This window comes from Eleutherodactylus coqui, chromosome 2 (genome assembly GCF_035609145.1).
Source record: "Eleutherodactylus coqui strain aEleCoq1 chromosome 2, aEleCoq1.hap1, whole genome shotgun sequence".
NCBI lineage: Eukaryota > Metazoa > Chordata > Amphibia > Anura > Eleutherodactylidae > Eleutherodactylus > Eleutherodactylus coqui.
In genome coordinates, this window is record NC_089838.1 from 262,501,274 (window position 1) to 262,527,359 (window position 26,086).

At 43.1% G+C, this 26,086-nt stretch overlaps 1 protein-coding gene across 1 annotated transcript; it reads right to left on the reverse strand.

Moving 5' to 3' along the window:
* Nucleotides 1-4,754: 4,754 nt before the first annotated feature.
* On the reverse strand, nucleotides 4,755-25,402 carry INTS14 (integrator complex subunit 14). Its single transcript, XM_066592909.1, has 12 exons — nucleotides 25,354-25,402; nucleotides 22,900-23,160; nucleotides 22,100-22,207; nucleotides 21,198-21,353; nucleotides 18,111-18,229; nucleotides 17,834-17,976; nucleotides 11,383-11,475; nucleotides 11,161-11,305; nucleotides 9,931-10,064; nucleotides 9,339-9,457; nucleotides 6,857-6,922; nucleotides 4,755-6,528 (listed from the first exon to the last, which is right to left on the reverse strand). Exons 2-12 carry the CDS (start codon nucleotides 23,119-23,121, stop codon nucleotides 6,277-6,279), a joined length of 1,557 nt encoding a protein of 518 aa, XP_066449006.1. The 5' UTR covers nucleotides 23,122-23,160; nucleotides 25,354-25,402; the 3' UTR covers nucleotides 4,755-6,276.
* Nucleotides 25,403-26,086: the final 684 nt, after the last annotated feature.

Here is a 26,086-nt window from a genome sequence, read left to right on the forward strand (position 1 = left end):
TCTCTTTTTTCAAGCACAACATCACTGTAAACTTAGCAATACTATAAGTCATTATCTAAATCTTAATGAAGTCTTACAGCACTCAGTATGCTTTTGCAGTATGTGCTTCACACGCCGGACACCAACTAACCTAATGGTCACAATGAAAAGTGGTCTGTGTTTCAAAACTCAGAAGGTTATGCCTTCCACAAAGTCAGTGCATTGGCACGGCAGGCGGTGCTGTATAGAATGGCCAGGAAAACTGGGTGTTTCATATACAAGAAATACACATAGCAATGACATATATTATAATTACCACTGTAAATTTATAAACAGCACTTATAAATATTATAATGTTGCATGACGTAAATGCAAAAATAGGAGCCCCAGAGGCAGTCGTCCATTTCTAAACAATAGCCCGTCACAGAGTACACTAGGGATAGTAAAACTACATTTTATTCTGAATAGATTAAAAAACATGCAACACAACAGGGGACACTGAACTAGCCAAGCGAGAACTAGAACGCGGATAGTCCCCCTGATAGACTAGGAACAACCACTATATGGACATACATGCATCGGGATATTAGCCCAATGTCCCAGAAACACCTAGAGTATATGTAGATTTATGCTAAATGATATCTAGGGGAGGGGCCGATTTAATTTCTAGTTACTGAATAACAAATAACGTTGCAGACGTAAATAGAGACCCACAGTGGTTGGTGCGTTTAGGCACAATAGTACCAAAGACTCGAATACACGAACTGTCGACCTAAGATTATATGTGGCACTTATAATTATCAGAAATATGTGCCCAGTTTTTAATGTCTTCTACGCGTTTCTCTGCAAGTGTAGCGGATTATCAGGAAGTAAAATGAGTCTTACTGATACATTTTTACAATCGTACAGTATTTTAGTCACCACTATATACTGCACTAATGTCAGTCATTAGAAGAGTAAGGCAGGGTTCACATGGGGCGTATTTTCGTCGGAAATCTTGCGGTTTGGCCACAGCAAAAACCGCGAGATTTCTGCCGGGAGACCGCGGCGGCTTTGAAGCGGCCCGGCCGCTCGCTTTTCCGTTGCGGCCGGCTCTCCCATAGAGGAGAGCGCGGCCGTAACATAAATAAACAAAAAACCGAAAGTAAACAGACATGCTGCTTCTTTTGAAACTGCGGCTGCGGCAGCCGTGGTTTCAACCGAATTTACCGCAGCGGATTAGCTGTCCCATGTGGACGAGGTTTCTGAGAAACCTCGTCCACATGTCTGGCTAATCCCGAGATTAGCGGCCGCGGGCGATTCTGCTGCGGCAAAACCGCGGCAAATCTGCCCTGTGTGAATCCAGCCTAAGCATTTGTGCGTGAATCATAGTTTGGAATAGTTACCCTGGTGCAAATAGCATGAGTGATGCACTCAATCCAATGATGGCATGAGGGAGATGTTGTAGACCACCAGCACTTATGTATAGAGAGGACTAATCTATTTTGTTGGAAAATTGTCGCCTTGTGGAGGCTAAAGGTTGTATAATTCTGCCCAGTCTTATTGCTGCTCCATAATAGGAGTCCAAAACTGGGCTAAGAAGTCTAGATGGTAAAGATTTATATCACCTTGCCTGGTGTATCTTTGATGTCTAACCAGAGAAGTCCTCTACATGTAACATCTGATAGCATTGGTCGGAGGAAGGACCATTGCATCTAGGCTGACTAGCTAGGAGTTCAGAGTTTACTGTCAATACTTGCTAGGATGATAGAGCATAATTGCAGGTTCTAGCAAAGTATACTGACCTAAACTAGCTGGAAGTTCAAAATGGTCTATCTATACTCGTGAAAATAATAAAACATAATTGAAGTTCCTAGCAGAGTATTAACCCCCCCCCCCCCCCCCAAAGGTATAAGCAAAACGAAGGAAAATGAGATCAGCCCATAGTCTGGGTGGTAGAGCAGAGCATATGATTGGCTAGTTCAGTGTGCCCTGTTGTGTTTTATGTTTTTTAATCTATTCAGAGTAAAATTTAATTTTACTGTCCCTAGTATACTCTGGGAAGGGGTAAATGCAAAAATAAACCTCTACTAATTTATGATCAAGCATATAGAAAACAAGGCTACATTTATATGTGCACACTACCAATAAAATACTGCATTGTTATTATAGTTTATTGTATCATAGCAGCTGGGAGCCTTCTGAAAGGCCCCAGGGCTGCCTTACCAGACTGCCTATCAAGCCATCCCCGTGGGGATTAAAAAAGTTATAAAAGTTTAAATCACCCCCCTTTAGCCATATCTATTATTAAAAAATCTAAATCATAAAATTAAAATATGTATTTGGTATCGCTGCGTCCGTAAAAGTCCAATCTATCAAATTAGTGCATTATTTTTCCCGCACAGTGAACGCTGTCCGGAAAAAAATAAAGACCGCCAGAAATGCACTTTTTTAGTTACTGTCTCCCAGAAAAAACGCAATAAAAAGCGATCAAAAAGTCATATGTATTAAATTGGTACTAATGGAAACTACAGAACATCCCGCAAAAAATGAGCCCTCGCTCAACTATGTTGATGGAAAAATAAAAAAGTTATTGCGGGCACAAAATGCAGAAAATAGTTGAAAAAAAATTATTAAAGGTCTTTGAAAAAAAAAAAAACCTATACAAGTTTGGTATCGTAGTAATACGTACCGACCCACAGAATAAAGTTATCACTTTTGTTGCAGTTTGTGTGCGCCGTAGAAACAAGACGCACTGAAAGATGGCGAAATGTCTTTTTTTTTTTCCATTTTACTCCACAGGAACTGAGCTCCCGCCCCCTCTCTGCCTCCTTTCCACCCCTCTGCACTATTTTCAATGAGGAGAGGCGGGACGGGGGCGGGGCTAAGGTCCGAGAATTAGCCCCACCCTCGTCTCGGCTCTCCCCATTGCAAATAGTGCAGAGGGGCGGAGAGGAGGCAGAGAGGGGGCGGGAGCTCAGTTCCTGCTCTGAGGCTCTTCCATCCTCCCCCCCCCCCCCCCCTGCACACAAGAAGATCGTATATCGGTCCCGGCTGCAGAGAGAAGAACTGCGCATGCACGGATGAGAAGGGGCTCGTTCCCGCGCCGACAAGAGCTGCTGCGGCCCGACAAGAAGAGAAGATTCTTGTGGTAACCAGGGACGACGGAGGAGCAACACAGGGGGGGGGGGGGGGGTCACCCCTTCAGGTAAGTCCAAAACTTCTGTTTGCTTCATTTTCCATGCACAATGTATATTACAAAGTGCATGGAAATGGGCAAACAGAAGTAATGAGACCTAATGTTTATGGCCGGACAACCCCTTTAAGATCCCATATAATAAAAAGCGGTGAAATTTTGGCTTACAGCAAGCCTTATTCAAGCACGATATAAGACAAATCACCACTGCTTTTGTATTACATGTGAACGTAAAGGGGTTTCCCCATGTATTGATGGATACTCCTGAGCATAGCTCATCAATAGTATTTCCATGGAAAAGGCCTTTAATAAAACGAGAACCTACTGACTTCTTTGCTTGCTGGGATGCACTGCCCTGGTTAACGAGTCTGGGGCATTCCTCAGATCTTTCCAATGAATGTAATTGGGGCTGAATTGGTGCTTTACCTTTTTTTGGTTGCGATTGACATTACTGGCATCAAGGACATGTGGACAATGACGTGTATAGAATGAGGGCCATGGCATCCAGGAACAAGGCGAAGTGCAATGTGCTTGTACAGTATATAAATAAACTTGGACAGATGACCCAGAATGCAGTCTACCCATGTGCCAATATATGGACAATGGTAAGAGGACACATAGGTGCCAGAAAATAAATACACTCATTGCAAAAGAAAAATAAGCATCTAGTCGTTTTGCTGCAAAACTTGGTATGCAGTTACATCTGAGAGGGGCGCATAATTGGAATGTGAGGAGCTGGATGGTCGTATTGACGAATTGCCCATCACCTGTGCCATTCTGACCAGCCTGTTAGAAGGTATTGGCACCAGCAGATTGTGAGGGCACGCACCCCAGGTGACCGGGTTCAGGCCACCCTCGACAAAGCATCAGTAAAAAGGATCGCCGCATGAGCAGCTCCAACTGTTTTGTTGTACACCATCCACGGACAGGTAGCACCATCGTTACACACCTGTGTCTGTCGAAACCAAGTCCAGGCTCTGGGCTGAAGGACATTTTGTCTCATGGCGCTCATTACATGTACAGCCTTTGACACGTACCCGACATCACCTCAGTTTGCAGTGGAGTGCATGATGAAACCGGACTGCTACGGAGGGGAGCCGGATGGTCTTTGACGCTGAACCCAGGTTTAGTTCATGTCTGGAGACCTCGGGGTGATTGCTTCACTCCTGTCTTTGTTGTGGAGCAGCACACTGCCCCCTGCTGGTGTGGTGGTCTGGGGGGACCATAGCCTACAACAATCAAGTCACCCCTAGCAGTGGTACGAGGGACAATGACAGCTCAGCGATATGTTCAGGACATCCTGCAACCACATGTGTTCCTCTCATGGCTGCTTCCAAAAGGCAGCAGGATAATGCCCGGCCGCACACAGAAGGGGGTCACAGGAATGTCTCCACAACATTGTCACACTTCTGTGGGGGCCGGGTCACCAGATTCATCACCAATAAAACATGTATAGGACCATCTGGGACACCAACTTCAAAAACACAGGAGATGTTATTCTAGGTCATCTAGTGTCACCATGGTCGAACCTCTATAAGGAGCATTAAAATTTGAAGAGTTCTTCTAACTTTTCCTGCCATTCTGGCTGTTGTATGTCAAATCAGCTTTATTTTTCAATCACCCTGTACACAAACTTGCAGTGACCAGCTCATATTTGTGGAGGTGTTGTACTTATTGATAAAGGCAAGAATTCATCATTTTCTGAAAGTTATGTGAGTTTCAACGGCAGAAAGTTCCCTTCTACAATCAGTAAGTATACAAATCCATTGGTGTTGTAATGGAAGGATGAAGGCCAGAATTAGGTCCGGTTCACACAGCAGTATTCTGTACAATATTTTATATCAATGTTTGTGAGTAAAAACCACAAATGGAACCAACAGGGAGAAAAGTATAGTGGGAAGATTAGCTGAAAGGATGGCATGTTATCAATGAGGCTTTCAAGACCTTATTGAAGAGAACCTCAAAACATATGATGAACATGTTGTTCGGGCTCCTTCACACTGGCGTGGGCAATGTACGGTGTGGAGCACAGCTCAATATCGGCCTCAGCACCCATGTGATAGCCCCATGGATGTGGGGCGATTTCACGTAAAAACAGCCTGGCATCACTCCAGGGATGAAGTGAAGCTCCCGCCGTGACGGTCACAGCCGCAGCAGAGGATGGCAGTGTTCTTCCATTGCCTTCAATAGGGCTGTCGCCAACCCCATTGAAGACAGTAGGGCTGCGGTGCGAGATCTCACAGAGAGATCGCACATGCTGTGATTTGTTTCCTGCATGGCACCGTCATGCAGTAAAAACATCACTAATGTGAATGAACTAATTCAATAGAATAGGGTTCGTATTTGTGCGTCTCACAACGCACAAAACGTGCGCGATTTTCACGCCAGTGTGAAGGCAGCCATAGCCAGGCACATCAAGCTGCGCCGGTACAAAACATCCATCATATTACTAGGCCTGACAGCCCTCTTGCGCAACTCCTACTTTGGGCTTACTGGCCAGAATACTGCTATGCGAATGGTGGATTAGTCATATATAAAAATCAATTCATATTCTCAACTGCACAAAATGTCCTTTCTGTACAATCAGTAAAAATACAAAGCACATCCATAGTCTGGGTTTTGTTGTAAAGTAGTATCCACTAATCGTCCTTCAGCAGATAGCCCATTCCAACCAGTCCAGTACCTTTTCCTTGCACGCTCTGTTCTGTAGAGCCACATAACCAGAATGTGAAAGTGATAAAAAAAGTTATTTCATAAAGAATCATTGCTGTTGCATTCTTTGACCAAAATGGGTCCTAGTTGTAAAAATGTATATAATTATCTACAAGCAGAATAATGTACAAGTCTTCCTACAGCTCATATACACAGGGTCTTCCCATTTCCTTCTTGCAATCCTAAGGTCAAGTAACTTGATTTTGACTGTTACCGTAGCTACTGTCCTTTCTTACGTTCACGGCTGTCCTGCCAACGATAAAGGCCTCTGGCAAATTAATATCCTTTTCCTTTAGTCCTTCTGTTATGTGCTGTTGCTTACTTCGCTCTTGGAGTTAAAGATGTCAACACAAATGGCGAGGCACTGTGATGCTAAACGTTCACTAAAGGACACGAGTACCTTTAGTGGGTCACAGCCTATCAGAGCCACGTCCAGAGAAGTCCGTTTGCAGAGGTACAATATTATGGTCGTATGCAGCGTGTTCCGAGCTGCCAGTACTGGCAAGTTTGAGCTGTGCTGCTGCGTGCGAGAGCTGGAAGGCAGCATCCGGGTGTGCCGTGTCCGGCAGTAGCGTGCACTCTCTGTCCAACATGTCAGACACTCCCTTTAATAAATCCAGGAATCCGAATGCAAGGGCGGCTTTCCTCAATCGATTCAGTTCCTGAAAGAAATATCAAATCATAAAAAAGTGTTATGAAGAAGTGTATTTCATGGAAGAATCCATAACATAAAAGCATAGTGCGATTCCTCAAACATGCTTCTATTATTCAACAGAAGAACAAGCAACTGCATGAATAATAGACAAGCTGTATTGTGTAGGCCAGCAGTGAGGTTGTAGCAAGGCTGTAGGTTATGTACACAAAGTATGACACAACCACTTCGACAGAATTATCTTTCCTTCCAGTTCCTCTTTTGATTTCCTATTGATAATTACTATGGAGAAATTAACGTTAATCAGCATTCAGACTGCCAGTAGATTAGGGTCTTACTTTATAGAAGGTTTGAGTCTTCTCTGGAAGCTTCCTGGCATTCCTCAGGATCTTCTGCACATCAGTCTACAACAGAAAAGCAGAAGTGCGATGGGAGTGCTACATACTGGCTATAGGCTTTTTTTTTTATTACACCAGTCATCTCATATTGTTATTTTTGAAACACTCTTATGCCTGGGTTGGACTGTCTTTTGAGCGATAATCATTGTGTGCATTTAGCAAAGTGATTGCTCAAGTTTTGAGCAATCAACTTTGCACTCCGAGCGGGGTATCGAAAAAGACAAGCGGGGCCGCTTGTCTTTTGCATCCAGCTATTCTCTGCTCGAAGCGCTCAGCTGTTATACAGCTGAGCGCTCCGAGCGGGGTATGTAGAACACAGCTGGACCGCTGTGTTCTTCATACCCTAGCTGTGTTCGCTGTGCGCTCAGCTGGTATACAGCTGTGCGCTCCGTGCGGATTATGAAGAGTACAGCTAGACCGCTGTGCTCTTCATAGCCCAGCTGTGTTTACAGAGCGCTCAGCCGGTTTACAGCGGAGTATGCAGAACAGAGCTGGACCGCTGTGTTCTTCATATCCTGCCTGTGTTCACGGAGTGGGATACAGCTGAAACAATAGTATCAGCTGTATCCCACTGTGAACTCCCGATAAGGCTGATCGTTCTCTTTCAGCTTGCTGAAAGAACAATCAGCGATGCGTTGACAAAAATTACACAATGCCAGTGCAGTTGGACGATTATCGCTCAAAAGACGGCTTTGAGCAAGAATCGTCAGGTCTAAATGGGCCTTTACGCCTCTTTAAAGAGCTGACTTCTACTGTCATGAGTAGTCCTTCTTAGGGCTGCCCATACATTTTAGAAAACACTTTTTTGGCAGACATTTCTTTCTTGACACCACCATATATATGCATGCATGGCTCATGCAAGTGTGCATGTGTAATGAATGTAGAGAGGGTAGAAATCAGCTTCCAAACACTTCTGGCAGCGATTTATTATGAAAGAGCAAAAGGATTGATCGTTGGAAATCCAAATTCCTGATCCTTATCTCACCCAACAAGGGGAAGAGTCAGCAGCTAACCATATACACATTTGATGATCAAAAGAGTTCGGCCCACATAGATCTAACGTGTACGGCCATCTGAAGTGTATGAACTTAAGGCCGGCTTCATACGATCAAGCCGGATTCCACAAGCGGGAAGCCCGCAGTAGATTCCGTCTGTGAGCCTGGCTGGCGACCCTGCGTACCTGTGGTTTCTGTATTGTGGATAAATGTTTTTATTTTCTGATAGCGATTACGTGCTTTCTTGTGGCCCATACACAATGTTAATTGCGTATGGGCTGCAGGTAACACTGCCTCCATTAAAGGGGTTGTCCCGCGCCGAAACGGGTTTTTTTTTTTTTCCAATAGCCCCCCCGTTCGGCGCGAGACAAACCCGATGCAGGCATAAAACAAACAAACCGTCCAGTACTTACCCGAATCCCCGAGCACCGGCGACTTCTGACTTACCTTGTGAAGATGGCCGCCGGGATCTTCACCCTCGGTGGACCGCAGGTCTTCTGTGCGGTCCATTGCCGATTCCAGCCTCCCGATTGGCTGGAATCGGCACGTGACGGGGCGGAGCTACGAGGAGCCGCTCTCCGGCACGAGCGGCCCCATTCAGAAAAGACGACCGGACTGCGCAAGAGCGTCTAATCCGGCGATTAGACGCTGAAAATTAGACGGCACCATGGAGACGAGGACGCTAGCAACGGAACAGGTAAGTGAATAACTTCTGTTTGGCTCATATTTAATGCACGATGTAAATTAATATGGTCATACAGAAGTGTATACCCCCACTTTGTTTCGCGGAACAACCCCTTTAACTTCAAAGGAGGCTGTCCACGCAGAGTCAGAAGCAAAATAGAGCATGTTGTGATTCTTCCTCTGCTCGTGGAATATGCAATTCGTATTCGTGAATGTGGGCCATAAACCGATTTTACATGCCCTTCAATGCGTGCGATTCTCCGCACAGATTCCGCAATAGGAATCCGCCTGTGTAAAGCTGGCCTAATAGTGAGCAGAAACACATAAGGCAAATGATAGAAACAGGAAATAAAGACAAGAAGCAGCCACAGGTTCATATTGAAATGGCTCTTGGACAATGCTGAAAACATAATGAGACATATTTATCAATGCAATAGTACCAATTTTCCTCCATAATTGCATTAATAGTAAATGTGGTATTCAGTCAGCTAAGTGGCGACTAGTTAGTACAGGTAACCCCAAATAACTCCACATGTCAAAGCATCAATCCTGATTGCTTGGAACTATATCTATATAAACTAAATCGGGATACTTTTTCTTTGTATTCAAAAACAGCAGCAGAGTGGGCTACAACGCCTTGTGAATAGGCTAGTACACACCGCTATGTAACGCAGCAATGTGCATGGCTATTTTATTACCAACTACATGTCTGTGTGCAGTAGACGTGGCATCACAAGACTCACCTGCAGTCCGCTAGGTTTAATCCACACCGTCACATTCTGTGCATAGCTTCTTTTGGACTTGGGTTGCAAAGGAAATGGACTCTTATTATCCTCTTCCCCATATGGGTTCTCTTTGGCATCTTGAGTATTAAATAGAGAAGTATTAGTTATTTACTACATTACAACCACATCAGTTCATACAAACAGATGCATCTACCACCGCATAATGGGGGTGGAATAGAGGAGGAACTGTGTAGAACAATACAAGTAATCTCTTTCATTTAACCAAGGAATACTCCCTTAGGCCCATGATGTGTGTGACCTGTGGCGCTACACAGGGCACACCACCCATCCCAAGTTCAAGGGGCACCAGAAGACATCAGTCTTATCCTACCCAGTTAGCTCCTTCTGTTCTCCACACATAGCAGCATCTACTACCGATAGCAGCTCTTCCTTCCCCATGGCTCCTGTGTTACATACGGAAGAACTACATTTCATGACTTCACACAGGAGCCGAGAGAGCTGTGGGGAAGAGCTGCTGATGGCTCTCTTATCTCCTCTCCACAGTAGTCATCTATAGACATTATGAATTAGTCTATTTTCAAAAGGATACCTGATATGGGTCCAAGCTGAGAAGTTTTCCCCAGCCATGGCAGTGGCTCAACACCGGGCTCAAACAACGACATCATTAGGTTTGATTTCTTCTTACTATCCGCTTGAGAATAGAGCATACCGTGCCAGTCTGATCTACAGTGTGGATAGGAGAGAGATGCTGATGAAGAAACATTTACAACCAGGGTCTCCTGAGAATTGTCCCCCTCTGCTTCTAACGCACCGCTACCTGCAAGAGTTGTCACCACGTCAGGCTTACGTGCCATCACTTCAGTATATGTAGAAGACCACCATGCTGGGCTACATAAGGGCATAGAGATGCAGCATGTTCACCATTGATGGTTGGGCTATTTGCCATTTGCCCCCCAAATAAGTCACATGAATGAATTCATAGAGAAAAATCCAGTAAGCTGCACTTGTAGAGACTATTCATTCCAAAGTCCTAGCAAGGTCTTAATATAGTGGCCTCTTCTCAACAAAGCATATTGAAGTCGGAGGAAAAGGGAGGTCATAGTTTAAAAGCAGACCCCATCCATGTATCTAGGCAGGTATGTATTACACATCTTTCCCTTGCAGCCCCACCACCACCACCACCTGATTGCCTGTCATTCTGGAGGTCTGTGTATTGCAGCCACTTCCATGCTGTGCAGCCCCTGTCTGATGCTTATCAGGCACCATCTTGAGAGGTGAGATTTTTTTTTTTTACTTTCATTTTAAAAGTTATCCCATGACACATCAGTACAGCATTAGCTAGAGACTGTACCATTCTGCCCTTAGGGGGAACAGTTTATCATTACCTTCTATATTCACCTAACCAAGCTACAGACCATAAGTCTGTAGCTTGGTTAGGTGAATATAGAAGTCGGGAGGATGAGCTGTGATCTCCTATTATAACTGTGTGACAGGATCATCAGTAACTGTGACAGGCGTGTATGTGTCCTCCTCTAAGCAGTTTCTGTGGTAGGTTCCATGTACCTGTAAAACACAGACTGAGAAATTGACTAGTTTCAGACGGCATAACCCCAAGTAGATCTGAGCTGGTCAGAATTGAGGTCACGTGACCATCTGAGAAAGAGGCCGGGAGTTTCAGATAGAATGAATAACTAACCAAACTAACATTAGCTCACTGGGGTAATAGCTACATAATGAATGAACCCTCACTCACTCACAGACAGACACACAGACAGACACACCAGAGTGGCCCTTTAAAAACATTAAAGAATTTTCTTACCCAAGCTGCACTAAGGCCACCATGCCTTCCACCTTCAGACTGCCATGGAGCAAGACACAAAAATTAGGAATTTTGCCTGCGATTTGACTTGCAGAATTCTCATCCTCAAGATCATCTGTGAGTCCAGCCCCCAAATCATCTCCTTCTATAGACAAATAGCATACATGTTATAGAGAAAACATTCAGAACTGCCTGTCCATACACCAGACTCTTCTCACTCACCTTTGTTGAGGGCAATAGGTAGAACCAGGTGACGGGACAACACAGGAGGGCTCGAGATGTCAGCAATGTCAATGAAGCCCACAATTTCCAATTCTGCAAAACAATGCCTCATCTATAAGTATAGCGCTTGTCAGTTACACTGCCTAACAGGAGCTCATAAAATCATAGCCGTATGAACATAGGAAGTCTACAGGATAAAAAAAAAAAACCTCTAAACACTGAAGTATCCACTCTTACTTTTACACAAATTTCATTAACCCCTTAGACACGTTCCTTTTTTTATTTTTTCCTTCTCACATTTAAAAAAAATCATAGCTCTTTTATTAATCCATCAACATAGATGTCTGAAGGCTTGTTTTTTTGTGGGACGAGTTGTATTTTTCAATAGTACTATGTAACGTACCATAAAATCTACTGAAAAACTTTTAAAATAATTCTGAATGGAGTGAAATCGAAAAAGAAAGCGCAATTCTGGCATCTTGGGGGGGTTGTTTCTATGGTATTCACACTGAAGCAAAAACAACATGATAGCCTTATTCTACGAGTCAGTACGATTATGATAATACCACATTTAAATAATTCTTTTCACTGTACTCCTTTAAAAAATAAAATAAAAAAATAAAAAAATAGAATGTCATTAGAAAAAAAGTCAAATAAATTCCTGCCGCCTTCTTTTATCAGCCACAACTTTTTAATATTTGGTCAATCTAGTTGTGTGAGGGTTCGTGACTTTCTGATCGCTTTTATTAATTTTTTTCTGAAGATGTTCACCATTCACCAGGTAAATAATGCGTTACTTCGATAGATTGGACTTTTATGGAGTTTTTCTTATTTAGATTTTTTATTATAAATATTGCAAACAGTTTTGTAACTTAATAACACTTTTTTTTAATTGATTTTCACATTTCTTGAACTTGCAATGGTTTGATCGCCATAATCTAGGACAGACCCTTTGCCTCCTCTGCAGCTGGAACTAATGATAAGACGGAGTGAATGTCCCAAACTACGTCAGATCAGGCACTGTAGTTAAACTATAGTCACAGATCACAACTCTGTCCTAATAGAGCTGAGTTAAAAAGCAGTCAAGGGGCAAGATGTCATTTATATTCAAGGCTTAATATATGGGAATACTTATTATACTTGTTTAAATGTTCAAATTTACTGGCATTTTTTATTTCTTATGGCCTTTCTGACTTTTCTTATCAATTTGATTAAAACTTTAAAGAGCCACTTCAGCGATCTTTTTCGTTCATTCATGATGTAACCAGACTTCATTATATATATATATATATATATATATATAGTCGGCTAGTATTACCCTGTTTAGCTATTCCTTTCTATCTGAAACTTCTTGGAGTTTTTCTCCTCAGGTCCTCATTGTGATCAGCTAAGAGTTACTTTGGTTTATATGCTCTCAAAAGGAGTCAGTTCTTCGGTGAGCATAATCCCTGTGTATTAGACCCTACCATGCAAGCTCTTTAGAGGGAGACACAGGCACTCCTATCACAGTTACTGATGATCAGAGAGTGCGGCACGTTTATCCACCATTGAAAAGAACATCTTGGAGATCCTGACACCAGAGGATTGGAATAAGCACAAGGAGAAAAAAAACACAGTGTCTTTAAAACGACATCAGGAAGAGCTGGAAAACATCAAAAAAACCAAGTGTTTCAGAGACGTTGAGGACTACTCCTATGGACGCGCCTTTTGTTCGCAAATATCTAAGAACAAAACGACGGATCCTTTTGACACCAATGCTAAACAAAGACGACAACGACGACGCCCACCTAGGAATAGAACCCATTTTGGCTTTTCCTCAAGGGGTTCCATCTCTACAGATGACTCTACCAAAAATGATAACATGTTAGGGGCCTCTGTGTCTTCCTCTTTTTTAGGCCGCACAGCCTCCAACAGGATGAAGAGGAAAGAGGGACCATCCGGCGCCAACGCCGAGGGGGACGAAAGCACCATAGGGCATATAAGAGATCTCGACGGGGTGACAACACGATCCACCAAGAGACCTCCTCTGATGGACCCCAGGAAATGAACAAAGAGGGTATTGTAGTAAATATCTCCTCTAGAGAACTGTCTCCTAATGAAATAGCAGTATTGGGAAAAGGCTTGTCTTTTTGTTCTGTCTCACTTATGAACTGGTTTGATTTGAATCTTGATCTACAATCGCCTGTTTAGAAATTTAAGACTAAAAAGCTTTTTTTCCTCCCAACCTACACGGACTGTTGCACAGGACGATTCCCGCAGGTCGTTTTCCCTGGACGGAATCGGTCTCCGCAACAGGAGTACTTACCAACCACCTATGTCCAACCCTCATGTTGAGGTTTTTGCAAAGGCGGTACAAAAAGATATAGAACAATTGAGATCTAAAACTCTCAGCAAGAGGAGTAGACTTAAAAATAATCTAAATACAACAGAGAGGAAAGCCCTTCTAATGCTTGCCAATGATGATATCATAATCAAACCAGCAGACAAGGGCGGGGCGATAGTCATAATGGACACAAACATGTATACAAGGGAAATCCGGAGACAACTCAGTGATGAGGACATATATGAAAAACTACGAGTAGACCCCACAATTAGATTCCAACATCAATTAAGATCCATGTTTAATGATGCATTATTGGCAGGGCTCATTGATAGTAAACTATTTAAATTTTTGGATATCAAACACCCGGTCGTCCCTACCCTATATACCCTACCCAAGATCCACAAGGACCCACAAAACCCGCCTGGTAGGCCAATTGTATCAGGCAGGAATTCACTTTTTTGCAATATTGCACGTTTCTTGGACAAAATTCTGAGACACTTTGCAGAGGAGGCAGAATCGCATATCAGGGGTACCTCCGATTTTTTGAAAAAGATTGCTTCACTGGAGGTCACCAATGACACCATCTTGGTTACTTTTGACGTGACAGCCCTATACACCTCCATTAACCACATCAAAGGGGTTGAGGCAGTCAGGCATTTTCTCGCCACTTCAGATATGTCCTCTGGTTGCATGCAGTTTGCCCTGTCGCTGCTGGAGTACATCCTCCAGAACAACTATTTTCTGTTCGGGGGAGGGGGGGGGATGTACTACAGACAGCGACAGGGCACTGCCATGGGCTCAAATATGGCGCCTACATATGCCAACATTTACGTACGCCAATTTGAAGAAAAGTTCGTTTACACCTCCATATTTAGACGTTGGTGTATTGGGGTCGATACATCGACGACGTGTTTGTTATATGGAATGGTCCATTACATGCTTTACAAGAATTTCACGCTTTTTTGAACTCCATCTACCCCGAACTCCAATTCACCACGTCATATTCCACATTGGAGATTCAATTCCTCGATGTGCTGATTAAAAAACATGGTACAACATTACGAACGGATCTGTTCGCAAAAAAAAAAAAAAACGACCGCAATAGCCTTTTGCTTTATAGCAGTGATCATCCTGTGGCTATGAAAGATTCGCTCCCATGGAGCCAGCTTTTGCGTGTGAGGAGGATCGCACATGATCAAACTGTTGATCAACGGTTAGACGAGATGTGCAGGAGGTCCCTATCCAGGGGATATCCTGAACATATCGTGAGAAATGCAGCCCTACAGGCTAGGACGATTCCGCAATGTGATCTTTTGATTCCCAAACAAAAGAAAAAAATGACTGACAGGATACCATTTGTATCGACATACAATAGCCTCAGACGTACTGTGAGTGGCATTATCAAGAAACATTGGCCTTTACTGACATTGGATGGCTCCACGATACCCGAGTTTAATAACATTCCCCTAATGGCTTACAGGAGAGGGACGAGTATAGATGATCGTTTGGTCCATTCTCACTTTGTGCCAAAAAAACCTTGTGTTCAAACTACCTTAAAACCCCCCAAAACAGGCAATTTTCCATGCCTTGCCTGTTGTTGCTGTAATAACTTGGTCAGGGGAGACAATTTTTGTCACCCCCTCAGAGGCAACAGGTACAAGATCCGAGGCAGGTATACTTGTGCTTCATCATACGTGATCTACCTCATTACCTGCCCATGTGGCATGGGATATGTTGGTGAAACCACCATGGAGGTGAGATCACGTATGGTGAAGCACATGAGCACGATTAGGACGAAAAATTTACAACTACCTGTATCCCGGCACTTTGTAGAGGCAAGACATAGTATTAGCCAATTTAAATAGAGTCATTGACCACGTTCCCATGCTCCCTAGGGGTGGGGAAAGAGAGTCATTACTTAAAAAGCGTGAGCGTAAATGGATCTATGAACTTGATACTATGTCCCTGAAAGGACTTAACCTAGAATATGTCTTTCAGCCATTTCTTTAAAAATCTTGTAAGCACACATCAGGATATGTATACGTGTATACATCTCCAAAAATATGTATATGATGATTTTATCGTTTGTCTATGTACCGATATTCACTTTTGTTTGTTTCTTTTTTCGCAGGACCCTCCTGTCGTTGGTTTCCTCGCCTCACGTCCTTGGCATTTGTCACTTCAAGCATCTTGTCGGGTATATATTTACATCTACTCTTAATAAATTTCTAAATTTGCATTTCAGAGATTTTCCTTTTTCTCTTCCTTTCAAAAATTTTTTTTTGACAGACTAACTACCAGAACATGAGCTCTGGACTGATATGTGTGCAATGAGTGATCATCATGTGGTTTGAATAGCTATCCATACACTATATTGTGAGTAATTACAAAGACATGACTGTTTTTCGGTTGTCTTCGCCACGATAGTATGGTAAAATATGATAAATCACTGGGATTTAAAAATACCCCTGCGAATTTGATAATTGGTGCATATTCAAATATTCCATCCTGAGGGATATAGTAATATGTCATTACACTTCAACTATGCCTGGTCCAGTCTGATCAAAATCTACCTTAATTAATAGCTGCTATGAATCTAACACACAGAGCAAATATAGTCACTCTTCATCTTTTGTATATAATACATAAACTCAATCTATTTGAGAAATCAACTTTATTTATGGAATACAACATATGATATGTATGGTAATATCTAGGTTGACCTGATATGCCATTTTCTTTGTCTTGATATAGATACATATTATGCAATACAGCGAATCTCTATGCCGCCGGTTTATGAGGAGTTAAAAGTACTTTCTTGTGAGAAGGATAATCCCACACATGCACTGTGGCACCCCGTGCTCTTCCGCGTTCCACTTTGTTAGGAGGATGGTCATCGCTATGATTGAGATCCTGCGCATGCGCAATACACCTGCAGGACCGTGGAATGGCAATCTCTGGTTCTTCCGCGTTCCACCTCGGCTGGAGACTTGTTCTCACGATAAACGAGATCTCGCGCATGCGCAGTCGCACACGCAGGGCTGCTATGTCGGCGAGTAGATGCTGTCATTAATTATGCGTCCAGCACCGGCCAGGACGAGGTGAACGAGGCAATCAGTGACAGATGAGGTATACCTGCGCACTGTATGTTACTATTGGTTGTGTCATATCACATTTTACCTATATATATTGTGCACTTGTACTGTTATGTATTAGCTTGAGGAAGGTCTACATGACCGAAACGTTGCTACCTTATCTGTAATGGGGCAATAAAGCATTTTGCATTTTTTCTACATCCTTGTATGCTGCCAGTTACTGCTTTATCTGGATTGTACCTTTTGAGCCTGTCTGGTTTGGGCTCTTTACTGGCGTCCTGCATTGAGCTGCCTGACCCTATAGGAGGGACTATCGTTGTGCTGCTGAGAATTTATTACATTGCCATTAGTTACTGATGATCATACAGCTCCTGCCCCACAGTTATAATACAGAAGATTACAGCTCATCCTCCTGACTGTATACTTATGGTCCGCAGCTTATTTAGAGTAACGGCACTGTCCTCGCAGCAGGCAGAGATGGTACATGCTTTATCTGCTCATGTTATGTTGTGCTAATGCATTATGGGGTGTTAGCACAGAACTGTGAACTAAAAGCAGGGGCAAATCTCAATATCAAGGCAGTGTCTGACAAGTATCAGGTAGGAAGCTGCACTGCATAGAAGCAACTGCAATATACATAGGAGATCTTCAGAGTTTGACAGGCCATCAAGTGAGGGGTATAGAGATGGAAAAAAACGTGTTTTTGCCAGAGTGGCCCTTTAATACAAACAAGTTTATGCAAAAAGAAAATCAATCACTTTGTTAACAACATGTTGCCCTATCACTGGCAGGTTTGTTGTTGCTGCGTACTACTTTTATCCACTAACTTTGGTCGAAAAAAAATACAAGATCCAAAAACATAAAAACAGGATGAGGATATCTCAATTCTCTATACCAAGTAGTTCAAGCAACAGATTGTACCACCAATCTCTGTAATATCAGGCGTGATTATGAAAGTTATGAAGTGTAGTGGAGGCAGAGCTTTGTGCTGCACCTCTACACACCCTAGTATGAAGCTTGTGTAGTTGGTTACCTGTGTTAATGAATTTAGGCACTGGGTCTATCTCTTCATCTATGATGACTGGTTCAGGTCTCGGGAACACTTGGACATCTGAAGAGAGGTTCCCACATTTGAGGACGGCGTGGAACGGGGTGTATGCTACATCAATGAGTTTTCTGCATGATAATAAAACGAACTGTTAGACTTATTTAGCCAAACCTACAAAGAGAAATAGACTGAAATGATAGGAACTAACCTCTGCCAAATTAGACAATCGACAAGTCTACAATAATGCTATAGAGCTACGTACCCAAACATAGACTGAACGTTCTTTAGGCACAGAGGACCATCGATGGTAAAGATCTGACCTTCTCCATTATTCAGATCAATGAGCCTTTCAAGACAGTCCAATGAATCAGAGTTTTGGAGCTGATGACAGAAGGGAAGGAAAGAAAATGTTAAATACATGCCATAGTTTGTCCCATATTCTTGCCTGTTCTAATATTTAATCAAATATGCAAATTTATAATGATATAAGAATAATAAGGACACATTTAATAAACAACATGCTAGGACTACCTTCAATTCCGCCAATGAATGGGCCTGAAGGCTTCTACTGTTCATATGGCCAACGTTTACCAACCCAACAGCTGCTCCTCCGTCCAACTAAACCACCGGGACACCTTAGGAAGCTCTATGAAATATTGCTAAGTGCTGAATGAGGCAGATTTCATGAGCTTACTGCTATCATTATTATTCCATAATAGGTTTCTGGTTTAACCCTTTGTTGAAATCACCAGAAAATACCGAGGGAAAGCCAGGATATATTTCATGTTTTACGTTAATGACTTGGAACTGATATGGAACTGAATCGTAAGGCTTAACGGTTTATGTGGTGAAGAAGAAACAATGCATTTCGGGTGTGACCCTTTGTCAGGTATAACACCCATAACAGGAATAAGTTGATATTGTTTATAGTGAGCTCCCCTGTGCTTCGGAGGCGCTGCGGAATAAGTTGGCGCTATACAAATAAAAATTATATACACCTGTGCAAACTATCGTCTATGTAAAGCCATACTGTTGGGAGTGGTCTGAGCTGCGCCTCAACTGGCTCTGTTCTATATCACTGACCATCCAATCTGCTCCTTGCCGTGTATAGAGCTGGCATTACTGATCAGCGCTTTCAGTGCCTTACATACCACAGCTACTCAGGGTTTATTCATACTGGTGTATTTTCTGAACGTGTATTTCATGGATAGCACATGGAAGCGTTATAGCCTATGAGGGTGTACACACGGGCAAGTTTTCAAAATGGGCCAATGGGCCTATGGTTTGTGTGGAAAAAAAAACAAAAACCTGCAAGTGCTAATATGGTCCATATTGACGGACTAGTATAGAACATATAATGTGCACGGTCTATGCAGATCGCACATCACATGAACAGGTGACTCTGTGCTGTTTGATAACCCCTTGGTAACGAGGCTATTTTGTGCCTTAAGGACCAAGTCGTTTTTACTGTTGCACTGCAAGAGCCATAATGTTTTGATGTAGCCTTATGAGGGCTTGTTTTTTTTGGGGGGTGAAGAGATGTATATTTTAATAGCACCACTCTGAGGCACATATAATGTGTTGTATAACGATTATTGCATTTTCTTTTTTTTGGGGGGGGGGTTGGGGTGAAGAGATAGAACCCCCCCAGAAATTCCACCTTTGTTTTTGGGTATTGTTTTCACAGTGTTTACCATTCGTGTAAGTAACATGATCGCTTTCTATCTGGATCAGCCCGATTACTGCGATAGTTTCTATAGATACTTTTGACATTTTTTACTTCTGCACAATAAAACAAGTTTTTAAAGTAAAACACTTGGATCTGCATCGCCGCATTCTAAGATCTATAGCATTATTATTTTTGCAGCAGCAGACTATGTGGGGGCTTGTGTTTTGCAGGAGGAGTTGCAGTTTTTATTGTACCATTTTGCAGTACATGCGACTTTTGGATTGCTTTTTATTGCATTTTTTTTGCTATTGATAGTGGTATGTAAGGTGTTAAACTGTCAGGATCTGAGGTTTCTCCTCTCCTGGCAGTTAGAGCAGGAGCCTGGCTGTCATTAGTCAGCCAAGTCATTACCTTAAAAAGATGTATGTGCAGGTTTAAAGCCCATTGGTGACATCAGTAAAAGAGGCATATTGGCCATCACTAAGGGGTTAAAGTGAGCAGTTATCACCATCTTAATTTACCTCTAGAGGGACATCTACACATGAAGTGCTTCTTTCCATTTTTCTCTTGCATATGCTAAAAATTAATTAACCTTCTGAAGACGATGGTAACCAGTAGTCTACTTTTCATCCTGTAACTGTGCCATTCTTATTGCAGCTCAGCATCATTCACATGTAACAGCACTACTTCAGTTAAGGCCCATTTACACGTAACGATTATTATTCAAAATTCGTTTAAACGACCGAAAATGAGCGATAATTATTACATGTAAAGGCGGACATCGTGCACTTTTCGTCTGAAAGACGATTTTAAGGTGAACTTAAAATTCATTGTTTAGCTGCAGAGAGATAAAGGGTCTCTCAATGAGCCACATGCGGTGTTCTCCGCAGGAGTTGGGAGAGAACAATTCAGCTGTGTGCACAGCTGGGCATGTGATTAATCACAGGTTGGGCTCTGCTAACAACTCCTCGAGGCCCTTTTACATGCAAATGAAGATGATAAAGTGTTAATGGCAATTAGTAGGCATTAACAATTTATGCAAAAGGATCGCTAAAACGTTTGATCGTTTGAAAGATTATATTTGCGTGTAAATGGGCCTTTAAGGCCTTTTCCCCCCACCATATATATTTTTGGCTAAGAGAACAGTCCCTGTGCAGAAGCCTGTTAATTTACATGCTGGTTTTGAAGGCACCGCACACACCTGTATGCAGCACCATCTGTGGGATCAGGTTGTCACAGGTGAAATAATTCCCTATCACCGAAAGCCCCTGGACACATTACTTCTACCTAGAGAAGAACGTCACATCAATAATGACACTACAGGGATTCCTTGTGCTGAAGGGGCTCAGAGACATGCAGGAAAGATACGATCAAGGTCTGTTTGGCAAGTTCAGTCCCAACATAGAACGGATCTATTTGGTCTAAGAAATTCCAGTTTTTTGCCTGTTATAGGAGCAGCAAAACAGAATCCATAATGCAAATGTGAATAAGCTCTTAAACGTAAGACCTTTAAAACGTAGCGATCCAAAAGGTGCCATTTGGTTGTAGGCATCAAGGTCCAAAACAACCCTGATCATGATTTGTCTACTCCCATACTAACAGTTTAACTTAAGGTGTTAAAAATTGAAGTCTGAATTACAAATGTAGAGCAGATCCTTGAATTTATGAGCATTTTCTCACCTCCTCTAGATTTGCCATACACATGATGTAAAGTTTAGAGGGAAAAGGGAAGGGCAGAGGGAATCTGTTGCTCTCACTGCGCTGGTTCAAAGAAGACAATGAGTTGTGAAGAGAGCCCCTGCCAATGCCCAGGCATCCATCTGTAACCAGCACAACCTGGTAAGGTAAAGGTGGACAGTCAGTATAATACAGTGCAATACCAGAATTCAGTATACAGCAGTTCAGAATACTATTTCAATACATAAGATTAGCAGATGCAACGATTAAAGCTAAAGTGCTGTACCTAAACCAATCAGGTAGAAGAACATACACACAGCCCTGCTGCACCCACAGTTTACATACAGATCACACACACACAAACCTCTAATACAGGCATCTTATACACTAATTGTATTGAGGAGCCTAAAATGCTGCACACAAGTCAGTTTTCAGTGTAAGGACCTCTTCTCTGTACTCCAAGTGTGGTCACATGATGACTGCTGATGACAGGACCTGAAGGTTGAGAGGTCAGTCCCTCTACCACAGGTGGCAGGAGCAGAGAGAAGTGTGCAGCTACAGAGTTCTCTTAGGAATCGGGCAGTAAGTCGTATTAGCATCTCTGTCTATAATTAAGGAAGCGGCTGGGACTGTTCTAACAGAGCCGTAATCCCCTTCTGACATTGGACCCTAAAAAACATGCATTTTTGGCAAGATTTTTTTCCTGATAAAAAGTGTCTTAGGGTACGTTCACACGTAGTGGATTTTGGTGCGGATTTTGACACAGATTCAAAGCAGATTTCCCCCTTTCGTTTGCACCACAACAATGGTGCAGGACCTGACACAGATTTTTCGCTGCGGAGAGTCTGCACCAATTTCGCTACGTATAAATGTACCTTCACAGTTTAAAAAAGTAGAGCAATTACCTGGCAGGGAATAGAGGCCCCCCATTCTTGTTGGACCACACTGGACACTCCTTGCAGTGCCGATTCTAAACATGTCTTGTCATAATCATCGATGTTACTTAAAGCTTCCTGCAGATATAAAAAAAGGGAATAAAAAAAAATTAATTTAAAAAATTGATGCCCTTGCAAGAGAAACGTTACACTGCTTCACATGACTGTATTGTAAACAGGTCAGCTAGATATGGCTATATAGCATAGACAGAGCAATCAGTGACCTGGATGAGCACATCAGCAAATGCTCTAAAAGCCCAATTACAACCTGCACTTGAGACACCCTAAATCAGAAGGGCGAAAATGAATTGAACCATATACACATGGTTCCTCACTTTGAGGAAAAGTTATCCATTTAAACAGGTTTTCATACAGAATACATTTATGTCTCCACAGGATCGTGGTGAGGAGGAGTGCGGGAATCTGGGCCCCCGCTCTAGTGAGCAGCAAGCACCCCAATTTTAAAGAATGTATCACTTAGAGTTTTTTCACACGGCCTAGAAAATCGTGCAGGATTTGTATGTTTGCGAGATGCAAGAATATGCAAAGTACATGCGAGTGCGATGCAAGGTTTCCCAGTGAAATCAATCAGTAAGGTCTCTCTTTGACATGGCATTTGTGGCGGACAGAATAGCATAGTTGCCTACGCCGCACATCCCTAAAGGAGGAATACAAGCTTTTTATATGCATGGTGCATTTATATCAAAACGGGGCGAGATCTTCTGCTTCACGTGGCTTTTCAATGTCTACTGCATCTCCTGACAACTTACCTGAAGGGTGTTGTAGTCTCTGGTGAAAGGTACCATTAGCTCCCACAAGGAAGAGAAAACCACTAATGCAGTAAACTCCAGCTTGTAGTTGGTTGCCATGTGTTCAAAGAGCATGGTGAGGCCGTGAGCTGCCAGGTGCTTGCGCTGGAAGTCCTCTGTGCCCTCCACGGGAACTGGCCTCGTCATGGAGAGGGACACATCCATCACCACCACTGTGGGCATCGTGGCCGACTCAACTTCCAGAAAAACTTAGAAAGAATCCTACAATGCACAAATAAAATACAAGAGAGAACACAGTAATCAGTCACAGTCATTGCCATAGAGACAAACCAGTAAAACGTAGATCTAGACGGATATTACCGACTATGATATACCGTATGTTGTGCTGCAACACTGCTGCTGAGAGTGGCTACAAAGTGAAAGGGTAGCGTATACTGCAGCTGCCCCCAGATTCATGGGGGGCCAGCGTGTTGAGCCCCATCAATATTATTGCGAAGTGCCGCGGCAGATCACCCCTGCGGAAGCCGCCACCGAATCTCCGCCGGTCAGCCCTATCTTAGATAGGCTGGCCGGGGAGAATTGGGGCAATTCGCAGCATGCTGCGAATTGCCCGCCGTGAGCGGAGAATCGCAATAATTCTCCGCTCGTGGACAGGGGCCGGCGCTTTCCATAGCAATCACTGCTGTGAACAGGGGGCTAACACTTAGGCTCCTGCACATGGGCAATTTAAAAGTTGCATCTGAGATTCTTGGGCGCAACTCGCATCAGACATCCCATCTGTCCAATGTGCTGCACACCGCAGATACACATGTGCCATTCTTGTCTGATATTTATTTTTTCACGAAGACTATCAGCCGGAGTAAAAAACCGCCTGTGTGCATACAATCATTCAAATGAATGGGGACTACTTCTGTACAAAAATCAGCCGGAAGAAAAAAAAAGCCTGTGAACCTCCCCTTAGGCCTGACTCACACAACTGCATATATGCAGCTAATTTAGCCACATCAAAAAATTGTGACCCTCTGAAGCCCTTGGTCTCCAACGCATTCATTCAGATGAGCGATTTTTAAGTGCGTAGAAAAAAAAAACACTGGAAAAAAATAGGACATCAGGAGGATTTCTTCTGACCGAAGCATTTGCCAATACGCTGCAGCCGCCCGTGTGTGAATGGGCGAGAAAACGCTATTTAAGATTAGGACTTAATTGTGGCCTTTTTTTTTTTATGCGATTTTTAGCGGCAATCGGTTGAGCGTAAAAAAAAAGCACGCGCTTGTGTGAACGAGGCCTTGCAGGGGTCTTCAGGCCTTTACTATTAGTGACCTATCCTCAGGATAATCACACCATGGTGCAGGAACATATATATCTCCTTTATTAGAAAAACATTAGCCGAGTTATCCTTCGATTACAATTTCCTACTGGAGCTCGCAGAGTTGGACCCGCCCGCCACTTTCGATTGCGTTCCCACAAGAGATCACGTGGTATCGTGGCCTCCATCGTCAGTGACGTCATAGGAGTGCGAGGGGCTGGCAGCTCATTATAATAATTAGGCCAGGCACTCTTTAGACCACCGCCGATGCAGTGACAGAAACGGACAGGAGTTACGGAAATATTGTATCACAGCGAGCTCGGCTGTCTCTGTAACACCAGCCGCCTCATACAGATGGGGGTTCTGATCTCAACCGTGAATGATGGAAGGGCCTTTAGCAATAACTGAGCAAGAGCATCATCTGCCTGATGATTGGGCCATGGAAGAAGGGTAATGATTGGCCGATACACCAGCCAATCCTTGCTCATCGGCTGATGGCTTCATTTACACGGGCATAAAAGTGCTCGCCGGCACGTCTTCCCATGTAAACAGAGATGGGCAGCAGACCAGTAACCAAGAAAAAAGCAAATCGCTGCTTCCCTAAATACGATACATTTTATATCACACGGAAGTAACTGTTGGGAAAAAAAATGGCATTAAAATGTTTCTTTTGTTCATTTGTTTTGCCTCCAAAAAGCAAAATAAAAGTGATCAAAAAAATCTGATAGCACAACAAACCAAACCAACAGTCTTCCCAAAACCCCAAGAAAGGTGTTTGCGGGCTGTATTCACACAGGTGAGTGATGTAGATCAGTAAAAACGGACGCATTTACACGTAGCGCTCCTGAGTATGGGGCGCGCTAACCAGGTGCGTGATTTGCATCAGATTTGCGCCATTTTTTTCACTGCGAGAAATAAATAAATAATGGCACACAGTTCCATGGATAAAAGGCTTTACAAACGAGCAGCATTCTGTGTAATGTCCCACACAATACACTGCCCACAGCACAGAGACTTGTGCTCCGATCACTACTCGTGGAACTACAAGTCCCAGCATGCCACGTCAGCCCACGGTGAGGCAATAAGGCATGCTGGGACTTGTAGTTGTAGAACGACCCCGATATACAACAAACACCTCAGTCACTCACTTTTCTGCTCTCTCCACAATCCAGCAGTTTCGGCCGCCTTCCAGCAGCGGTGCGTCTGTAAATGTGTTCCCCTGTGAAACAAGCGCTTCAAAAATAACGTTCCGGCCTCCTAGAAGACGGCAGGAGGATGACATGGGGATATAATCTCACAAAGGGGGGACCAAAATGTACCACATTCTCCTCCTGGGCTCCTGGGCCAAAAATGCATATTTTCAGAGATAAATGTACATGATGTTGATTTAATCATAATTACATTATAAAAGCTCAGTGTTTTGGGGACAACAGGTATAAAATTCCCCTTTGTAAGGTGAGAATAGTTATGGTTACCCAGTACTCACCTGTGTATGTAATATAGACCGCTTCCATGGAGGCAAGCGACAAAGTGGCATTCACAGATTCTTCCTCCTCCTCCTCCTCCCATAATTTATAGCAGTTTTTGGTGTATATTATACCTAAATCGGTTAGGCCGGGCAGCCACGCCCTCTTCTGATAAGCCCTGCCCACTTTCAAAAATTGCGTCAGCATTATACATTTTAAAAAGTTGCAGATTTTTTTGTGCGAGACAAGTTTGGGTGAAAATGTGCAACTTTTATACGTCACTTTTAGCACGATAGATTTTCTGGGGGATTCCACTAATGAAAAACCTGCAACTAAGTAGCTTTTAGTTGGCTTTCGACAACTCCTGTTGGGACATATTGATGCGCTAGAAGGGGTCCCACACTCGAAGTGGAGA